Below are 20247 nucleotides of genomic sequence, written 5' to 3' on the forward strand. Positions count from 1 at the left end.
CTATTTCATTATCCAAAGCTTTACATGAAAACAAGAACAGTAAGTATCTGGCATTAAAACAAAAAATTAAAATCAAAACCAGGGATACGAAACATTACTATTTGAATACATTTAGCCAAAGAAGGCTACACAGAATATAGTTAAACAAAGGAGTGTACAAGTGTCATACAAGTGCAGAGTGCATCTCTGTAGACAAAGAGAAGACAACAAAACACACCTACAGATTCTGAAATGAAGTTCCTTTGAAATTGTCTTGGTTTTCTTTTAGACCAAGGGAGGGATTATTCCTGAAATTCTCCTTTGTCAGTCTTCATAGGAACACATTTTCATCTTTTCAAGTTCAAAACAATCAGCTATAATAACTTACCCTTCTGTGGCTGTCTGTATGACACTGCTTTGTAAGATGACTGCAGAGAAATACTGCACGAGTAATTATTTGGTAGCTTATAAAAATAGAGGATAGTTTACCTGATACCTTTGGTGTGACTTTTGCATTTTTTATATAACCCACAATAATGAATCTTAATAAGTTTCAACTTCTCAAAGAAGAAAGCAGAAGTTTGTTACTCTCAATTAGTACAGCATTTGACTATTATTGAAACCACTCCCCACTTTTTTCTTTCTTTAAAAAAGAATATGGCAAAACAGACCTATTTACTGAAGCTGCCACTAATTATTTTTGTATTTTTTCCAGTAAGTATAAGTTACCTTTAAGATTCCAGTCATAGAGCTCCAAAATATCTTTGAATAGATAAGAAGAGAACAGCTCAAGACCTTTCACACAAAAATTCTAGGGGAAAAAAAAACAAAAACATAAACAAACACACAACAAGCTTATAATTACATAGTACTGTAATATAGATAATGCCACTAACAGATAGAGACTTCATATTTGTCAACTTCTAGACATTGTCCTTTGGAAAGTATTAATGCATCTCTGATCATTTACTGTAACACAGTGGTCTCTTCAGGAAAAAAAAAACTGTCAAGAAAGCATTGTAATTTTTTGTGCAATGTCCAAATCCACTCTATAGGCAGAAGTTATGAATCTCATAATTCACCTTGCACCAAAACCCTTTCACTTGAGTAGGCTAAGCAGATAATATTTCTGAGAAGGATCTTTCATAATTCCCTCTTTCCTACAAGTTCATATTAAAAGCTTACAAATCACCATCTGTGGTATCATGATCACTTCTTCCATAGCAACAAATCAGTACAATGCAAATAGAGATTATGACCTTAACACCCAGCAGGAAAGGGGAAAAAAGTTCTTGCTCATCAAGCAGGAAAGCAGCTCCTCCAAAAGCAAAGAGCTTTCAGTCAGAAGTGAAAGAACCATTGCTTTCAAAAGCCTTTCTAAATAAATTCGGGACAGGATAATGTAAGTTGTACATACATAAAGACGGCTATAAATTACAAAGCCAACAACACAATCTTTCACAGGGCTGAATTAGATAAAGATTGTTTAAAAGTACTGCACTTTAGCCACAGGCAACTGACCAGGAGTCCACAAAAACGTAAAATTCCCTAACTTGCTCTGTGGCCATTAACTGTTTTAGAAAAAGATTGAGACAACACAGCAAGTTTAGTAACAAAAAGGGAATTGCATTGATCACATTAATCTTACTGAGGAATCTCAGGGCTCTTGCATATATTTAGTTGCTGTTGAGCAAGAAAAAAAGATAACTAGAAAGAAAGATGTAATTATGACTACAATACTGACCCTATCTTTGTAGATAACATGCAGGGGTAATTCTGTGCTGCAGTGGAATAGCAGGTGTAGGTAATTTACTTCGCAAACTGGCTACACCAGTGATTAATTTGTCATAAACAGATTATGAACTGAATATGCTTTGTTTGTATCCACAGGAAATTTGTTTTGGCAACAGCTTATATTAAGTATTGATAAGTGATCTTCAGAGCTTCAAATTCAAGATTAAGTTTCAGCCCTGGCATTGGTTTATGTGGTCCTGGCAAGCCAGCACCTCCACATGCCTTTCATCAACTGTAAAAGAAGGATAATGGCGATGTCAGCTCACAGATAAGAGTATCTGACACATAACTTAAAATGAAAAGATGCTACGGGTATAAGCACTTCTTACTATTTGATTTTAATGTATGATAGCCTAGGTAGATGGATTTATGCTAGTACCTTTAAGTGCAAATTCCTTTTCAGCCATTCACTCTGAACACAGCCTGTCTCTTACCATCTCTTCACAAGATGGGATTCTGAAGAGTTTAATCCATTAAGCATATCAACTCTTAACCCACTCTGACTTTTTAACTAATTATCCTTCTTACCTCAGGCATCATCTCCTCAATGAAATGAATGGTATAGTCAATGTTAAATCTGATTACTTTACATAGAGGAATCTGGAAGGAAAAGAGATTCGGTATGAAAAACTATACAGTGTCAAATGTACAGTTAATACAATTTTGAATGCAAAGGTATTACTGTCTGCTGAAAACGGCACTTACTAGAACAGCTGCTTAGTGAGATCATGCAAAGACAGGAACGCAAGCGCATGCAAGAGAAGCAACAATTCTAACCTCCACCTCTGATAACACAGGGCTGACAGGAGGGATGGTAATATAAGATTAAATAATGCCATCTACTGGAGATGAAGTTTTGTTTAGGAGAAAAAGCAAAGTTCAGTAAACCCACATCTGCTCTCCCTTGTATATCTGGAAGGGAATTTATTGTTGAGGATACATGTCAGATCAATACGCTAACCTGAAGACAAGGTGGTTTGTTTTTTTTTTTTACACTGCCAATTCTTTCAGCTATACCTTCCATAAAAAATGTTGTTGTGGTGAAAACACAATGTAGGAATTTTCAGAATAAATGTAGAGGATTATATAAATCTCATCCAATAAAAATTTCTAGAAGTTAACTCTTCAGAGGTTGCACTGAAATCAGTGGGCTTTGAGGCACAGTATTTTGCTTGTATCTTTTTGCAGCCCACTGCTAAAAAATTGACTGTTTGTTTACATGTCTGCTGATGGCATGATAAATAAGGAGCTACACCAAACAACCAAATACAAAAACTGATTTTCTAGGAAATGACACAAGTCCTTCAGTATTAAATGTTGTGAATACAAAAATAAAAAACTTCTAAGGTAAGATGTCCCATTTAAAATGTGAGAGGAAACCTGTCACACTTAAATTGGTGATTCTTTTTAAAAAAGTACAGTGTGTTTTCTTATTTTCTAGCATTCGAGTTGAACCAGGACTAGATATGTTCAGAGACTCAATAAACTTGATTACTTTTCCTGATAATAAGAAAAACAGCTTTGGAGAGGTAACGATTACCAAAATCTCCATAAATTAAGAGTTCCACATACAAAAACAAATGCATAATAAAGGAGTATTTGGCTGGTACTATAAAATTTCTGTGGCAGCTGTTTAAAGAATTTGTAATTTCTCTGTACAAACCATTTTCCCTAGTATCTGAGCAGCTGAATTGTTACTGAACAACTGTAATAACAGAAGTAAGACTTTCAACAGTTTGCAAGCTAAGACTTCATATCATACAAATCTGGTTCAAAGATGTTGGTGCTTAAACCTGTATTTCTGCTACCCTTTGTCACATTCCTATTATCAAATACATTCCAAAATGTCTGTCTCAAACAGCAGTTATGATGTTATCCCAAATCATCTCAGGATAGCAAGGCACTCTATTTCCAGACAGCTTTATGCCTGTTGGCAATATGAACAAGCAGTGTTGCTTTGTATTCAAGTCTGTAAAAATGAAATAATTTGCTGCTAATCATTTCCCCTAGTTAGGTTGAGAAATTCCAATTTGATTTTGGCCTAAATGCACCTACTCTACAGTAATGTTCAATGTCTGCACTAACTGCTCATGTCAAACAAGAAGAATTTTCCTTGTTCTCCACATAAAACAAGTATTTCCGTAACACTCCGCTTTCTGGTCATACAACAGACATTAAATGATAAAGGTGGTCTCTTTATCCTTTAAATAGGAGAAAAAACCAAAACTGTTCCTTTTTTGCTCATTTGCAAAGTGAAACTGTAAAGCCCTGGGATAAAACTGCCTTGAACCCCAAGGCTGAGTTAATGCTGCAGGGCAGGAGTGCTTCGCAGTGCCACCCCACCAGCTAAGTGAGCACCACTCACTCACTGGCTTGTCAACAAGAGCCTCTTCCCCTGCTTACCAGAACTTAAGTGTTGTCATACGCATTATGGAAACAAACCATCAGCTAAAAATGCTTTCCTCCCCTCAGTGTCTCTCAGTCCCAGGTATTAGATTCCAGTCTTGCACCAATGAGCATTTTAATACTGGGTTTTGGGACTTGTGGCAAAGCAAGTAACAGGTATAAAAACAAGGAAACAATGCCCCAGAGCACCTGAAAAGTTCTTAAAATATAAAGATATAAAAATCTGAGGTACAGATATTTTAAGTATTTGCATATTTTTAATTCTGATATTGCTAACTCATCTTATATTGCAAAAGCAGGGTCATCTGGCAGCAATAATTTTTGTTATATTTGCTTTCAGAAAATGAAATCTATTTTTTTCTTTTTCTTTTTTTAAATTCAACTTAATAAAACCTCATCCAGTTGAAATCCAATTAACAGTTTTAACAAGTTATTCCATGGTTTATTTCACTTTCGAACTGTGAAACATAAAGAACATTACTTTGATGCACATCACAGTCTCAGTCACAGTTTGAAGGCACTGCCTACCACAAGTACTCAAGACAAAATCTGAGACTCATTAGCACAAATGTCTTCCTCCAGTTCCAAATGCTTGCAAGATACTTGTAACACGCACATGCGAGAGAAGCTCGACTTTGGGGCAGAAACAGCTTGCCTTCCAGACAAATCCCAGGTATGCAGTAATGAACATACTTACATTTGTTAGTGGGGCATGTGAAAACATGGAGAACCCTTCAAAGATATATTCATGGTCATCATACTCAATAACAGTAGGTCTGTCTGTCTAAAAAAGCAAACAAAACCACCATGGAGTAAACAAGAAGCAGTACTACTTCCCCCATTGAAAGCAAAATTAGAACTAGTTAGAATTATTTATAAAGATACCTACTAAGAAGTTTGTGGGAGGCGACACTGTAATTCGGTAGTGGTATAGCCTTCCGGCATTGTTGGTCATGGGGCGACATGGTTTAATAGGCTTAAAGAAAGAGATAAGTAGAATTATGTGTAAAGTCAAGGCAAATTTAGATTAAAAGAGAGAATAAAGCATTTCTAATAGCCATGAAATATGCACTAGAAAAAATTAAATAAAGCAGGTAGTCATAATTAGCTCTTACAGGAAGAAAGTGGGCCTTATCTGTAGCCGCTTCTGGAACTATTTCTAAAGCTATTCAAAGAAAAAAAAAAAAAAAAGTGAAAAATGCTGCTGTAGTTTATTCATTTTCCATTTGACTCCCTATCTTTCCTACGCACAGCAGTTAGCTGTCTACATACCAGACTGATCTCCTTTATTTTTTGGGGGTATTAATTTGTTTCAGGGAACTGATTAACTGATTTTAGAACTCCATAAAAAATAAAATTGGACATTGCCTAAGAAGATCTCAGAATGTTATCAAGAGAGACAAGTATCCACTCATCTGCTGGGGGCAAGTCTGATGCTCCAAAGAGAAGGGACCGGACCATTACCGCAGAGCAAGGCACAGGCAGCCCTGCTCTCTCAGGTCATGATGCTCTCTGTTGATAACAGTAGACCAGCAGGCAGCCTCTCCCTGCATGCCGATGCAAGGCCAAACCATGGTGATTTGCAATTTGCTCCAGCTTGTTCTGAAGCAGTCCTGTTTAAAGACCTAAAAATCCTCAGCAGTCAGACAAAAACAGAGTTCCTCCTGCATACAATATGCTGCAGTTCAGAGGCTTCCACCAACCTGTTCAGGTGTCTGTCTGCAGGAAAAACCCCTGTGGCAAGTGGAGTACTCCACAGAACATTACAAAAGTTGGCGAGGCAGCTGCACCGCTGCACAGCTCTGTGCAGCCTGCAGAATCCATCCAAGAAATAGGGTAATTATTTTGTTCAGCTGCAAATTAAGTTTCTCGTTGCTATGACAAGGCAGGTAAGAACCAGCTAGTTTAAAAGCTAAGTGTGATTATCTGCAGGACACTAAAAATTCATACACCCAAAATTTTCTCAAGGCTCGAATTCCAAGCTGGCCTTGCTCCAGTGAGTAGCTGTCTTTGTGCAGCAGGTTTTATTCATCAGTTTTCTCCCACTAACATTTTCTCTCCCCTTCTCTGCAAGAAAAATACTTCAAACAAAGTGGAAAAGAATTGATCCTGGAGTGATTTACAGACAGCTTCAGACCAAAGCCATTTTTCTGAAACGGAATAATTTATGCTTTGCAACATTCACAAATCCTCAACCGCAGAGAAATAAAAGGATGTTTCAGTTAATGTGTGTAAAAAGGCATAGTGAAAAATTATATTCTTAAAGAGAAGTTACAAAGGTAAATTGTAAAACTACATTTTAACATTCCTAAATGTTTAGAACAAAGCTTTTTAAAACATAAAACTTTAGGTAGTCCAAGCACTACTATTTCCACAAATACTGATCACAAAGCATGCTCTGTACAAACGAACATTTCTACAGAAAATAACCAAACAGCATTTTGAGAACATTTTTCAAAATAAAAGCAACTACCATAATAACTGTTCCAGGAAGCTGATGGACTCTTCCAGGTACTCATTAAGAACTTAGCAAACTGTTTGACAGTGTGAGGTGCAGGCATGCTGTAAGTGCTGAGACAATACGTCTTGGAAAGCTTGCTGCTCCCCGAGCAGTACATTTAGTGACTTATTTACTTTTCCTTTTAAAGTAATCACTTCACAAAAAAAGGACCCTCATAACATACTCATCCACTTGAAGACAGGAGACATTTGACTACTTTTTTTTTTTTTTTTTTTTTTTTAAGGCAATTGTGTTTCAGAAGCTTATAAAACCTACAACCAAACATAAACAGACAAAAGTTTTCCATAGCACTCCAGTGGATTTAATTACTGGTATCGCATTTTAAACGTGAGGTTACATGAATAAAGGATTTAACGTCATACAGGAGTTTTTACTAAGCCTGTAAGCCATGAAAAAAAAAGCAAGCAAGACAGATCAACCAAGGTACAAGCCTACTACAGCAAGTTTGTATTCAAAATTGCAATTCTTACAACTATTTACCTCTTCACCAGGATAAATGCCATGCCTTATCCCTGTTCTTCGGGCTTTAGCACTACATTTGCACAGTGGTCCATCATTCATCTGTCAAAAACAAAACAAAATTCTTCTTTTATTGAAAAATCAAAAGTGATTGTGACTGGACAATCACGTTGGTTTCAATGCCAGAAGCACAAATGCTTCTAAAAACACGTAATTCTTAGATTAAGTGGATGTTCTTAAGCCAGTAAAAATGAAAACAGTATAGACTAACATAAGAAAACGGCAAAACAGCATTAGAACTTCATCACTGATTCAGAAGCACAAAATGGATAAATGGTGTCAGCAGAACTGTGCCTTCCTGCTATCATATGTCTCTTTCCCACTTTATATACACACAAGCAGCATGTCATCCTCCTAAAACAAATTTCAGGCCCTAAACACTCACATGCAATTATTTACGTGCCCAAACCTCCACATTTGAACAGTTCCACCCAGTTCATTGAGTGACACCTTGTCCCTGATTAACCCATCTGCAGCACGGCACTGCTAACACCATAGAGCACAGAGAGCAGACAATTTGAAAGTTTTACTTGATACCTTCAAGTAATGGAAAAAAATCAAATGCATCCTGTGAACAGATCAGTAAAGATAAGGAATGGGGAAAAAGACACTTACACCAATATTACATGTAGGGACATCAAGTAGCTGTATTTAAAAGGGCCACAGCACACTCTAAAGCTAGTCTCTTTTCAACTCTACAACCACATTTGATGCAGGCTATCAATTGCATCAACATCCTAAAGCTTCCTGCTCTTAACATTGTGTCCATTGCTGAAATCCAATCAGAACCAAACCAGAGACAGAGTGACACGATGGGTTCTCTTCACTTTTTTTTAATCCCACACTGAGACCCCGAGGAAAGCACAGATTTAATGAAACTGGTTGATGTCTATAGGTAGAAATATACTTCCTCACTGCTTTATAAGGTTACAGAGCAGACAAGTTAAATAACGCAGTCAGTATCCAACCGCTCAGCACTCCCCCAGAAATAAGACCTACTTGAGGCTATTGAAATAATCACCACTTACTTTAAAAAGAAAATCTTGTCCCTAGTCCTTTAAAGCTGTTCAGCAGTCATACTGCCTCTGCTACTTTAAACGGACAGACCAAGACTGACAGAGATGTGAAGTACCTGTAAGGCCCAGGAATAAAAAGCAAGACAGATATGTATCTACCCCCTTCCTCAACAACACAACTAACAGAAGGAAATGCAGAAAGAGTCATCACAAGGTGTAACAAAACACTGAAATACTGTTATCTTACATAAACTAAGGCAATGGCTTCTAACCTCCTCTGACCAAACAAGGAAACAAGCAGATAACATTTGCAAAAAAAAAAAGGTATAATGGTAGCATCAGCTATAACAATTTATTTTTTGACCACCGCAAGCACTTCTGGACATTAACTGAAGTAACAAACACCACTCAGATTAAAGGGTTGTGAAGATCCATCATAAAAGTCTGGTTACTTGTTGGATAACACTATCCAACTGGTAACTTGTATGCACCAGTGTGCACAGAAATCCTTCCCATCTTATGCAACAGTGGTTAGAAAGCATTTTGGCATACCAGATAAATACCGAGGAAAAATAGCAAACCTTCAAATAAAATTACTCAGAAGAAATACAGTACTGGCAAGCTCACCATGATTTGATTTCAGCCCCTTCTAGAAAGGGAAGGGGGAGAAAATCTCAAGGAAGCCTGGGAAAAAGCTTTTCAGCAGGAAATTCATAAGCCATTTATTCCTGAAACTATTCATCCAAGTTACTCCACTTTTTATTTAGCCAATATTATAGGCTAGAACATTACTTTGAAATGTGCCCAAGAGCAACACACATTTTTTTCAGTTAAATGCCTAAACAGTTTGCTAATTTTGTTTTTCATATAAATAAAACGATCTAGCTATGCTCAGTCTTCTTTTTTATATAACTAGAAGCATAAATATGAGTTGGCAATAGGATATGCAACAGACCTTTGAATTACCATAGTGGCAATAAGCATTGCAGTATCTCTTGGCATTACGATTTGCTGCGTGCTAGCCTTATGAATCACACAAAACACCAGTTAAATTAGTTTACTGAGGTGCCATTTGACAAGGAGTTAGAATAGACTGTAAAATATTTAAGTAAGAAAGATGAAAATGGCAAATTTGCAAACAAAAGCTAGTCTTCTGTGCAATGTATACATTCAAAACAACATTTCACGAGCTCAGCAATTACATTTAATGAGAACTATAATCTCCATGCAATTACAAAAGAACCATTAGACAAGAAATTAGGAGCATTAACAGCATATTTAAAACATTATTTATTATGACCTGAGAGCTTTTAGGTGAATAATATGTAAAACAGATAAACATGCTGCCTTCCCTCCATCTCAAAATTCATCTGTGTACCTTTATCTTGGGATTAATAGGACAGCATAAGTGCACTGTTTGCAATTCAGGTTTTATTACCGCTGCCAGACATGACTGCAGCTGAATACTCCCCAGGATTCACACACTTGAAATCAAAAGTGGGGTGGTTTAAAAAAAAAAAAAAAAAAAAAAAAGAGAGAGAGAGAAAGAGAGAGAAGAGAAAGGAGGAGGAACTTATATTGAAATAGAGGCTGCCCAGCATATTTGACAACACTTCAGAATTTTAGGTCTACAGGGGAGAGACTTTCAGAAACATGACATTTTCCTCTCACTATACCTGTCCTGGATCATTGTACCACAGTTCTTCATGGAGACGATCAGGGTGTGCTTTTTTACGCTTAATTTCGGCAATGACATCAAAAACTTCCGAATCCGAACTGCTAGAGCAACTGCTGTCATCCTCAGAGTCACAGTCTGAGTCACTGGAGCTCTCTGATCCATGGAGGGAAAATAAAGTTAGATGAAACATTTCCACACATTCTCTTCCCCAGAATCAATACGTTCTCTAACATGTCATAGCTCAGCAGCGTACTGAAAGTTATTAAAGAAGTGCATGACATTCACACTAATGAAAATGACAGCAACTGCATTTTTTTAATTAAAAGCGACAGCAAATGCTATAGATATTAAAGACCTACACCAATGGAGTGCTTGCTGTTTGGCTGTCAGGCAGCACCACTGATCAGTTATAGAAAAGCAAGTTCAGTTACTTGACAATGAAATACTTCATGGAACAAGACTATTAAGCTATAGCCAACACAAATAATACTCTAAAATTAAACAAACAAACAAACAAAAAACACAAAGAAATACATGACCTCCTGCTGTTTAAAAGGCTAATTCTGATTGCTATGAGTAAAGTGCTTATATTTAGTTTCATTTTACCTAAAAAATGCTCCCTATCTGTAGTAGGGCTTGACCTATTCAAAAGGTTCAAGAAAGCACGCGTGGATATAATTTTTACAGGATGTGTAGTTACTCTTTTTTCAAAACAAGTATATCTAATAAATCAGTTATCACATTAAAAATCACAGATGAGAAGAAAGCTTTTTTCCATGATTGAAAAAAGCTGATGATAACTGAGTGAATCCATGCTCAAGTTTTACAGCTTTTTTTTTTTTTTTTTTTTTGACTTTTTCCTGTACTTACTAAAGCAATTTTTCTGATACATCAAAGGAAAGAAAAACTCTAAACCAAACCAAAACAAAAAACCCACAGGTCTCATGCCTGTTAATGTCTCCTCAACTGAGCATGATGTCATATATCCCTACACTCCTGTGGTACTTAGAAGCAACTCTACTATATGTAATGCCATTCATTCCACCGATCTCCTCAGCTCCAATTTAAATAAATACTTTCATAGCCAAGACATATAACATGATACAAGTAAGGTTTATTATTCCTGGAAGGTGGGATGTAACACTCCTTCCATTTTTTTTCATTTTTACTTAAAAGAAAGTATATTACTATACTGCTGGTGCTTTCAAATACTCTGGGGAAAAAATGTAAATGTACATTTATTAAATGTTTCCCCTTAGCTACAAGAAAGAAAAATGAAGTGAAAGAACATAAGAACAAAAGTAATAAGCTATTTTTTTTAAGGGAGAGAAAAATCAAGATGTATTTTGATACAGCCCTTAATTCAGTACAAGATGTTTGTCCTTGGGACATACGATTTACATAGGTCATATGTTCAGTTGAAAGTATATACGGATGTCTGCATATATACGAATATATGCATATTCACAGAAAAATAAGTAAACATGTTTTTTGAAATTTCAAGTTTTCAGTAAATTTTAATTACATTAATTAATGTGCAAGCCTAATTTTAAATGCAAAAAGAGCGCGGAGCTTGTGAGAATAAACCAGAGCTCTGAAAGATCAGTACAAAATATCTGAATTTCATGTACTGAAGCAAGCCTTTCATAATCTAAAAATGGTCTTGGAGCACATTGATGTCTCACTAGAATAAACATCTACTTCTAATGAAAGGCACAACAGAGGCCTTTGGCTAGGTACAGAAGACAACCAACTATTAGACCCAACAGAAATATTGTTGTAGGAGAAGCTGGTACAGGCACCACGTCAGCCCAGGTACAGTGCAAATGCAGAGCCTTTGGTTCCCCCAGTAACAGTGGAACAGGAAACACAGCTGAAGTTGCTCTTGGCCCCATCATATCTTATCCTAGAGCAGACAAGGAACATCTTGTGGAGATCCAAGGAAGTGAAACTTTAGACAGGTAGGCTGAATGTAGAAGTTTTGTCCTTCCCTCATGTGCATGAAAATACCTTCTGAATAACTGTGCAGAAGTCTTTGCTAGTGATTCTTGAGTGAATTTAAACATGCAAATCTGATGTTCAAAAAGGTGTTTGCTTTACACAGCTCAAATAAAATAGGAACATTTTTTTCTTTCCTTTCATCTTTATGTTATTTTAAGCTAGCAGCACATAACTAACCGACCCTGTCGTTATATACGCTTGTATTTCAACTTTACAGTTTTTGGTATTTGACTATGAAAGTTACTAGGCTCAGATCTGAGAATCTAAGCATCTCAACATGAGACCATGAAGCATCACTTACAAAGCAAGCCCAGGAGCATCTAAATTAACGTGATATGCCTAAGAATTTCTTGAACACTACTTTCATGGTGGAAACGATACATTATGTAATACTCAGATGCTGGAAGTACAATAAGAACAGCTAACAGTTGTAAGTAAAGCAAATCAGAAAAAACAGCTTTCAACGAGTGATGAGTGAATAAATTGCTAGCAAAAGCTATGCCCTGCTGTTTCAACCAATATTTCCCCAATAACTGATACAGCTAGCAGATATATTTCTCTGTGAAAAGACCCATATGTGAACTGTGATAGTGTAGATCAACTCATATGGCTGCTTGTTATGGCACTGAATTCATTTTCCTTCTACATTGTATTTTAGTTGTGCAATTTTGCTTATTGTGATCTTATGTAGAAATATAAGTTTTCAAAACAGCTTAGCATCACTGCTCTTGCTTCTCTTTTTTTCCTAATAAATATGAAGAGCAGGAGGTCCTTGCAGCCCCTTATCCACCATACTTTGGCCTATCTGATAGTGCTCAGGGTACTTTCATGCCATGGAAGAGAGTTCAGCATTAGGCAGTGCTGGATTCTGTTTTCCCTTAAGCCTTCTAGATAAAGCATCTAGCTCTACTTCAGTAAAAAGCAACAGTAAAACTCTGTGGAACTGCAATAGAAAGGATGGATTTAAAAACATGTATTAGCCTACTGACATCATTAAACATGCACAAGTACTAAAAAGAAAAGGTTAACTACAGTTTGCTCCATTTCAAAGCTTTGCCATCATTTCTGCATACCCAAATCTTCATCCAGTTTGGTCTTTGGTGGCTCCCATGGTGGTCTGGCTGCTTTGGCCTTTGCCTGTCGCTTTCCTAATTCCTCTTCAAACTTTTCATACAGATCTCGGAGCTTGCTTGTTCCTACTACAGTTGAGTCTCCCTGTTAATTAAAAAACAGGTAAAAAAGCAAAGGCAGTGTTGACATTACAGAGGACAAGAGAACAAAGTGTATCAGTGTTTCATAAGGAAAAGCAATGTCGAAAAGAAAAGATCTCCATTCCATAGCTCAAATGAAACATGGAAGTACTTGATCGGGCTTTAAACTAAACACAGTCATTGCTCCTCTAGGTAAATGAGCAGAGAACTTAATCTGCTGGGGAATTATCGAACCTTTGGCCTAGCCAAGCAGAGCTATGGCTAAGCATATTTAATACAGCTCAGTACTGTTTTCTAACAGCTCAGATTTAGAAAAAACAGACCTTCTGTGCAAGTATTTTGTTATTCAGAAGAATCATATCACACCCTAGACACACAGAACTTAACTGATGTTGTTGCCTCCTTTGAAACATTGATTTTACTGTGTCATTCTACAAGAGAAAGAAGAAACCTCCTCACTCAATTACTACTTCTCTACTCCCCCAGCAACTGTTATTGTCAAATAAAAAGAACTGACTTCCTCCTTCTGTACGAAATTTCTCCAGGATTATGGGATGATAGAGTAATTTACGCAGTTTTGTTCAAATACAGGTGTTTATGGATAAAACCTTCTCTCCTGGAGACAAAAATATTCCTCTTTCACGTATCACTAATCTGAATGAAAATAGACTGAAGAAACATGAAAATAGAGAACACCAAAAAAGGTTTCAAGACTGAGATGGCTGGGAAGAGAGAAGGATTCAACACTGAATGACATAAAACATGATCCTGCTGAAGTACTGTCATTAATCAAGTAATCAGATAACCAATAAAGGACTGTGTACAGTGATTTCTGAGTTCTCACGAACATACCACTTGATCCATAGGGTCATTTGAATAGTAGCTTTCAGAATGGGTACAGCGAACCCAGACTGGCTTAAGCAATTCATCATCTTCATCTTCATTCTTTTCAGATGCATTCTCCTCTGACTCTTTGTCTTTGATACTAGTGTAACTTTTTTCTTTACTGGCACTCTGGCTTTCAGACCACCTTTCTCTGTCCTCCTCCCATCGGGGTCTCTTCCTTTCTCTGCTTGGAGAGCAGCTTAATGGAAGAGAAACAAAAGCAATTAATTTATTTTTTTTTAACTTGCAACAGTTAGAAGTACTCTATAGTTTAGATCTACTACAGAAAAGTTAAATTGAAAGTGCTTTTGTATTTTAAACCTTATTCAATAATTAGAATAAAAAAACACACTAGCTTAGACTGAAATTCTTACTTGTATGCTAGATCAGTTTCTTAATTTTGTCCCAAAGTTTGAAGCCCATCAATTAAGTTACCATATTAAGTTTTAATATATATCCCGCAAGCTATTTGTATGAGAGGAACAGGATCTTACTGGAAGGATTATACAGAAACCTGTTTGGCATACCGAAAAAATACTGAAGGATTAAAACCATTGTTTGTGTTAGTCTAACTCTAGCAGTTCATTGAACAACACAAGCTCCAAATTTAGGAAAACTATTTAAAAAAAAAAAAAACACAATACTTGTCTTTAAAGCCAGTAATGTCTCCGAATTTAACTACCCAGGATTTAAAAGGAAAGGAGCATCAAAACAATAAAAAGTTCTTAAAAATATGATCTAAACATAGAATGAACGTTATGCTATCTTGGTACTTCACAGACCGGGAGCAGATGCACAGGGGAGTCTGAGATGCAGTCGAGTCTCCAGAGATTAATCCTGCTTCAACTCTACAAGGCCTTGAGAGAGCTGTGACATTTGCACGTCTATGAAAATGGTTATAAGATTCATCTCTGAGTTTCAAACCAGGCATGTACGCACATACACATGATGCACAGAGCCTCATAAATATGAGAGAGACCAAACCTGCCCTCCTTACCTTCCTGTTCTCTTGTAATCTTTTTTGTATGATCTGTCTGGTGATGGTGATCTTCTGCTGTCACGGTGCCTATGCCTCTCCCTCTCCCGCTCCCTTAAAGAGTTCAAAAACAGAAGTTAAATAAGAAATCTGGCATTTCTTACATTCCACACCCCTGGAAGAGATGCAGAATCAGGCTGAGATCACATTATTCAAGATGACACGACATTCAATGAAGCCATCTATCTCAATGCCATACCTAATTCATACTGTATAAAGAACTTCTATAAATTCACCACAGGACTTCTTGCCATTCGTCCTGTTCTTCTGTTACAAATAGTGAAGAGTAAGATTACTGCACCTTTAACCATTCTTAATGCCTTAAGGAACAGAATGAAAACCTTTTCCATGCACAGTAGCTTTGGAAGCACAGCATTAACTCAAATGTTTCAAGCAAGTACTCTTCTCCTGACAGCCACCTCAGGCACGTGCAAAAAAAGCTGATAGACAGAAAATCAACCACACTGACACCATGAATCTTACCTACAAGACTCAACATGCAGATACTCATAAGGAACTCAACCACTCAAACATATGTCTGTGGCAAAACAGCCCCAGTTAACAGGAATTATTGTGTTACTTTAGGTAGCACAGATCACACACAGGCAGGTTATCAGACTAACAGCTGACAACTTGTTTGTCCACACTCATTTGTGTGACTGTCACATCTCCTAGTAAATGAGTATGCTGATACACAAGGAAGCATGAATACATGCCTCGGGTGGTTTTGTGGGTGAGCAGGATGATGAACCAAGATTTAGGAGTACATATCTATGCTTCCATACACATATATATGACGTAGCACACAATTTTATAAAGCACAAAGTTCATATGAATTATCTACTGGGCTTCCCTACACCCATTCATCCTTCACCTGTGCCTTGTTCAAGCATGGATCAGCCCTCAGAGAGCATGCTCTGTTGCCCTCTGATTTGCTTGAGAGATGAGGATGCTGTGCAAAAAACCATACCAAGGCACCGTGAGAAGATGTTGAGATACACTGTGAACTAGACCTGGAAACTGTTGACCTCAGCTAGTAACACAGAAATATTTGAGAAGGAAGCTGCTGGAAATACTTTTAAAACTTAAACCTGAACTTTTAAGAACAAATTGCGAAATTATGTGGCAAATAACTGAGTCACCTACACAACACAGAGACTTCCACAGACTCATCATACAGTAAAGGCTCGTGACTTAAAGCCAGCCACATTCAGTTTTAGGAAAATCTTATTCTGGAAACCGAAGTGAGCAGAACCAAACCAAACTAAACTTGCTAAATGTGTTTTGTTTGCTTTTGAATACAGCTATTCTGAAATTATATCTCTGCTTTTTTAAATCAAAGTAGTTTCATTTCCACAGGCACTAAATATAAATTCATGTTTCACATGGGACACATGGAAAAAATCAGATCTTTAGAATTAGAAGCATGTGATCCAGCTACTCTGATAAACTCAACTTTAAAGTATCTCTGAAAACTCTGACCTGCATGTAGATCATTAGACAAAAAGAGTGAGCAAGAGAGCAAATTTAAGACTAAACAACTGATGGTGTGCTCTAAAACACCATGCAGCAAACTGTATTAGGCCAATTCATAGCTCACAAGCTGCTTTTATCTATGAAGCAGAGGGACAGAAACTTCATGATACATCCCAAAACTAGCAGTCCACACTCATCTACCTGAATCATAAGATACTAATGTAGCCTACAAAACTTCTTTGTTCCTTTGGACTGGTGCATGAGTTTTCACCTCAGTCCTCCCTGGACATCGCTGACTGGTTTGCTAAGGTCTTCATCCTGAACTGAACTCAACATGCCTACACCGGTCTCCCACAAAGATGAGGATGGAGCAGGATGAAAAACAGTGTGAAAAAGGTTTTTAGTAAAAAAATAACTTACTGTTGCTTTCCGGGGATTACACGTGTGCATCTATCAGGCTATAGACCCCCAGCCTGTTTGCTTGCTGCCTACAAATGCAGGGCTTTCTCAAAGGGCAAATTCAGGTAACATCTGGGACCATAAGTCTCACACCTAAATCTCTATTTTTTTATTATTATTTTTTTTTTAAGTACTGGGACTTACTGTTTTTAAGGCTCAACTCTGAACAAGGTCTTCCACACAAAATTGTGCCAACTCTACTCTCCTGCCAGATATGTATAAAATCCTGTGGTAGACTAGAGCACCACTCAGTTTTCAAACAAGCTCCTGTGCTCGCAGCCATTGCCACAGACAAGGGGAACCAGTCTACGAGCTTGCAAAGTTGAGGCTGGAGCAGTGTATCTGAAAGATGGCAGAACAGCAGCTCTTTCCACCAGAGATGAGCACTGGCTACCTCCCACATCAGGAGGAAAAACAAGCATGAGGAAATACATGAATTCAATCAAATATTGTAGAGCAGCAACCTCTCCCTTTGCAGGCAGAAGCTATTCCAAGTTACCTGCTACGCTCGTAACTTCTATGATGAGGTGATATCCTTCCTCTGTCATAATCTGTCCGGTGCCGACTGCTTTCCTGCCTCCTCCTGTCAGGGCTCCGGCCTCGATCCCGCCGATCCCCGTGGTTATTGGACCGATGCCTGTCCCCATGGATGTGACTGTGCTCACGATGCCGGTGCTCATCGTAGTGCTTGTTCCTCTCTGGAGACCGTCGATCGCTTTGCGACTTCTCTCCCTGGTATTGGCCCGTGTGCCGAAAATGGGTGCTGCCACCACTGCTGTTGGTTGTGCTGCTCTGAAAAGAGCCAGAGTTGTGCTGGTAGCTGTTGAAGTTGGGTGGTGGGAATGACTGCTGCGAATACCCTGTGGAATACACAGGCTGGTAGCTGACCTGCTGTGGTATGACTGGCGGTGGGGGAGGATGTGGTACCGCCGGAGGGGGCATCATGTATGGAAACGTGCTTTGCCCAGTAGGAGTTGCTGGCACGGGGGCATTGCTAGGGGTTGGCACTGGTGGAGGAGCAGGAGGGAAGCATGGAGGCACCGGGAAGCTCTGCCTCATCTGATGGCTTGGAAACGGTGGCCTCATGGGACACTGGCTGATGGGATTTTGCGTGGAAGGGGCCACTGGAGGAGGATACGGCACAAAGTCTGGCCTGGGTGGCATGTAACCAGTGGCCGGAGGGTTTGAATAGGAGGTTGGAGGTGCAGTCTGCTGGTCATACTGGTATTGTACAGAGGGCTGCTGCGGGTGAATCTGCCGCAGGTTCTGAGGGCGGTAAGTCTGTGTGGAAGTTCTTGCTCCTGGTCCCCCCTGACCACGGGGACATCCTCGTCCGGAATGGAAAGACATGGCTCACCTTTAACAAGGAAAATAAAAGTCCACTGTCACACGAGTTTTGTGGAAGGCCCTTAGCACATTTGCAAGAACTGGTCCCGAAACACTGAAATTATTTTCTGCAATTTCCTTTAACAGAAGTGGATGATGACCACCACCTTTCAGTGGAAACTGCATTCCTCAAAGTGCTAGTACAGGTCATTGTGGCCCTTGATTCCTCTAAACCTTTAATCCATGACGTTAGTCTGCTAGTAGTAATCCAGAACCCAAACTGGACCATGCTCTGGCTTAGGGTAATGTTTATTCTAACGCTTGATTGATATGACTGGCCATAGGTGCAAACATCTCTACTAACATGCACTGGATATTTTGATACAAAGCCTTCAGGCGCACTGCATCAAAGAAACCAGTCACTTTAACAACCCAGATCCCCCAGTGCAGACTCCTTTCTAGCACAGCACATTGTTCTAATCCAGGCAGAATGCTTTTTCTGATACCTAGTCACAAGCTACCTGGTCCAACAAACCATGTATGTTTTAAATGAGTTATGTAGCGACTTACACTGAAAATTTGTGTCCCATGTTTAGTACAGAACCAAGTTCAACAGAAGTTTCACCATATTTTAAGGTAGCCAGAAAAATGTTTGTGGGATGAGAATGTTACAGGTCACAGAAGACTCATGAGGTAGGCCATGCTGGTAGTCCAACTTCTTTGAAATAAATGGTTTCCAAAACTCCTCAGCTTTCTGTGAGACCCAGTTACTTTACCAGCAATTGCCAATGCTTCAAGTAGGCTGAAGTCTTGTTCAGAACTACACGTGTATTTAACACACTGTACACCAGGCAGCTTCTGGTGTACAAGCGGGAGAAGAGAAAAGAAATAAGGGGAGGAGAACACACCTCAGGGAGGAGGAACCAAGAGGACACAAAGCATCTCTTGGTACACACCACTGGTGTGGTGTTCATTCCCCCCCCCCCCTTCAGAGCACCCTGCACAAAGGCCAGAGTAAGTCAGAGTCCTGTGTTTACAGGAGGCAACCTTCTAAAGGCTCTCAAGAAGAAACATGATAAAGAAGTCTATATTTTCATTATTTTGCCTGGCAATAATACATTTTTTCCTTTTGCCACTGTTAATTCTAGTCCACTAGGAACTGAAGTAGCTTTGCTTAAGTTCTCAGGTCATGATCTTACATAGCCCAGCCCTGTGCCAGTATACTATTTTATATGCTTTGCTAGTGTTTACATACATCTTTTATTTAAACAGGCTGAACTAAACTTTTGTAACCTTAAAATAAAGCAGAAGCCGCTGCTGCAGTGTGCCTTAGCTTGCAGCATATTTCTTTTTAAAACATCAGGGCACTCAAACAAAAGGTCTTGCTCTCAGACATGGCTACAAGACCTCACCATCAGAGAGCCACACTGACCCCACTGCCGCAGCTTAGCGGCTTCAGAATGATAAAACCCTGGACGAAAAGACTAGAGAAAACCGTGTAAAATGCTGTTAAGCCCCCATGTTATTTATTTATTAAAGCTCCCTCCGCTGCAATTTTTGGTCGCGCTGTTTTCATTGAAGTACACTGGAAGGCGCCGAGGACAAGCCACCCGCGTCCCACCACTCGGGAAAACAAATCCATCCGGCTGGTGACAGCCGTCCCTTCGTTAAAACCCCTTCCCCTTGCACCCACGCCACATCCACCCCCTCCCCGGGCTCCGTGCATGAAGCCCCCAGCCCGGCCGCGCTCCTTCCCCGCTCCCCTCCCGGAGCTCGCCCCGGGACCCCCTCGCCCCCCGGCAGCGAGCCGAGCCCCCAGCCAACCTGCCGCCCCTCCGCCGAGCACAGCCCAGCCCAGCCCGCAGCGCCCCGGCTCCGGAAGAGGAAAGCAATGGGCGGGCAGGGAAGGGAAGGAGGCAGGCGGGAGGGACGGAGCCATG

General features: G+C 39.1%; 1 protein-coding gene across 1 annotated transcript in view; it reads right to left on the reverse strand.

The window, feature by feature from the left end:
• DROSHA (drosha ribonuclease III) overlaps positions 1 to 20179 on the reverse strand; it is a 68747-nt gene extending 48568 nt beyond the window's left edge. Inside the window, exons 1-11 of the mRNA XM_084283077.1 lie at positions 20132 to 20179; positions 17481 to 18338; positions 15008 to 15100; positions 13978 to 14209; positions 12988 to 13129; positions 9912 to 10066; positions 7181 to 7261; positions 5069 to 5155; positions 4877 to 4963; positions 2302 to 2373; positions 709 to 790 (exon numbers count right to left, since the gene is read on the reverse strand). Coding sequence (XP_084139203.1) covers positions 709 to 790; positions 2302 to 2373; positions 4877 to 4963; positions 5069 to 5155; positions 7181 to 7261; positions 9912 to 10066; positions 12988 to 13129; positions 13978 to 14209; positions 15008 to 15100; positions 17481 to 18331 — 1882 coding nt within the window. The 5' untranslated portion in view covers positions 18332 to 18338; positions 20132 to 20179. The remainder of the gene's footprint in view (positions 1 to 708; positions 791 to 2301; positions 2374 to 4876; positions 4964 to 5068; positions 5156 to 7180; positions 7262 to 9911; positions 10067 to 12987; positions 13130 to 13977; positions 14210 to 15007; positions 15101 to 17480; positions 18339 to 20131) is intronic.
• Positions 20180 to 20247: the final 68 nt, after the last annotated feature.

This window comes from Netta rufina (genome assembly GCF_964035555.1).
Source record: "Netta rufina genome assembly, chromosome: 2".
Lineage (NCBI taxonomy): Eukaryota > Metazoa > Chordata > Aves > Anseriformes > Anatidae > Netta > Netta rufina.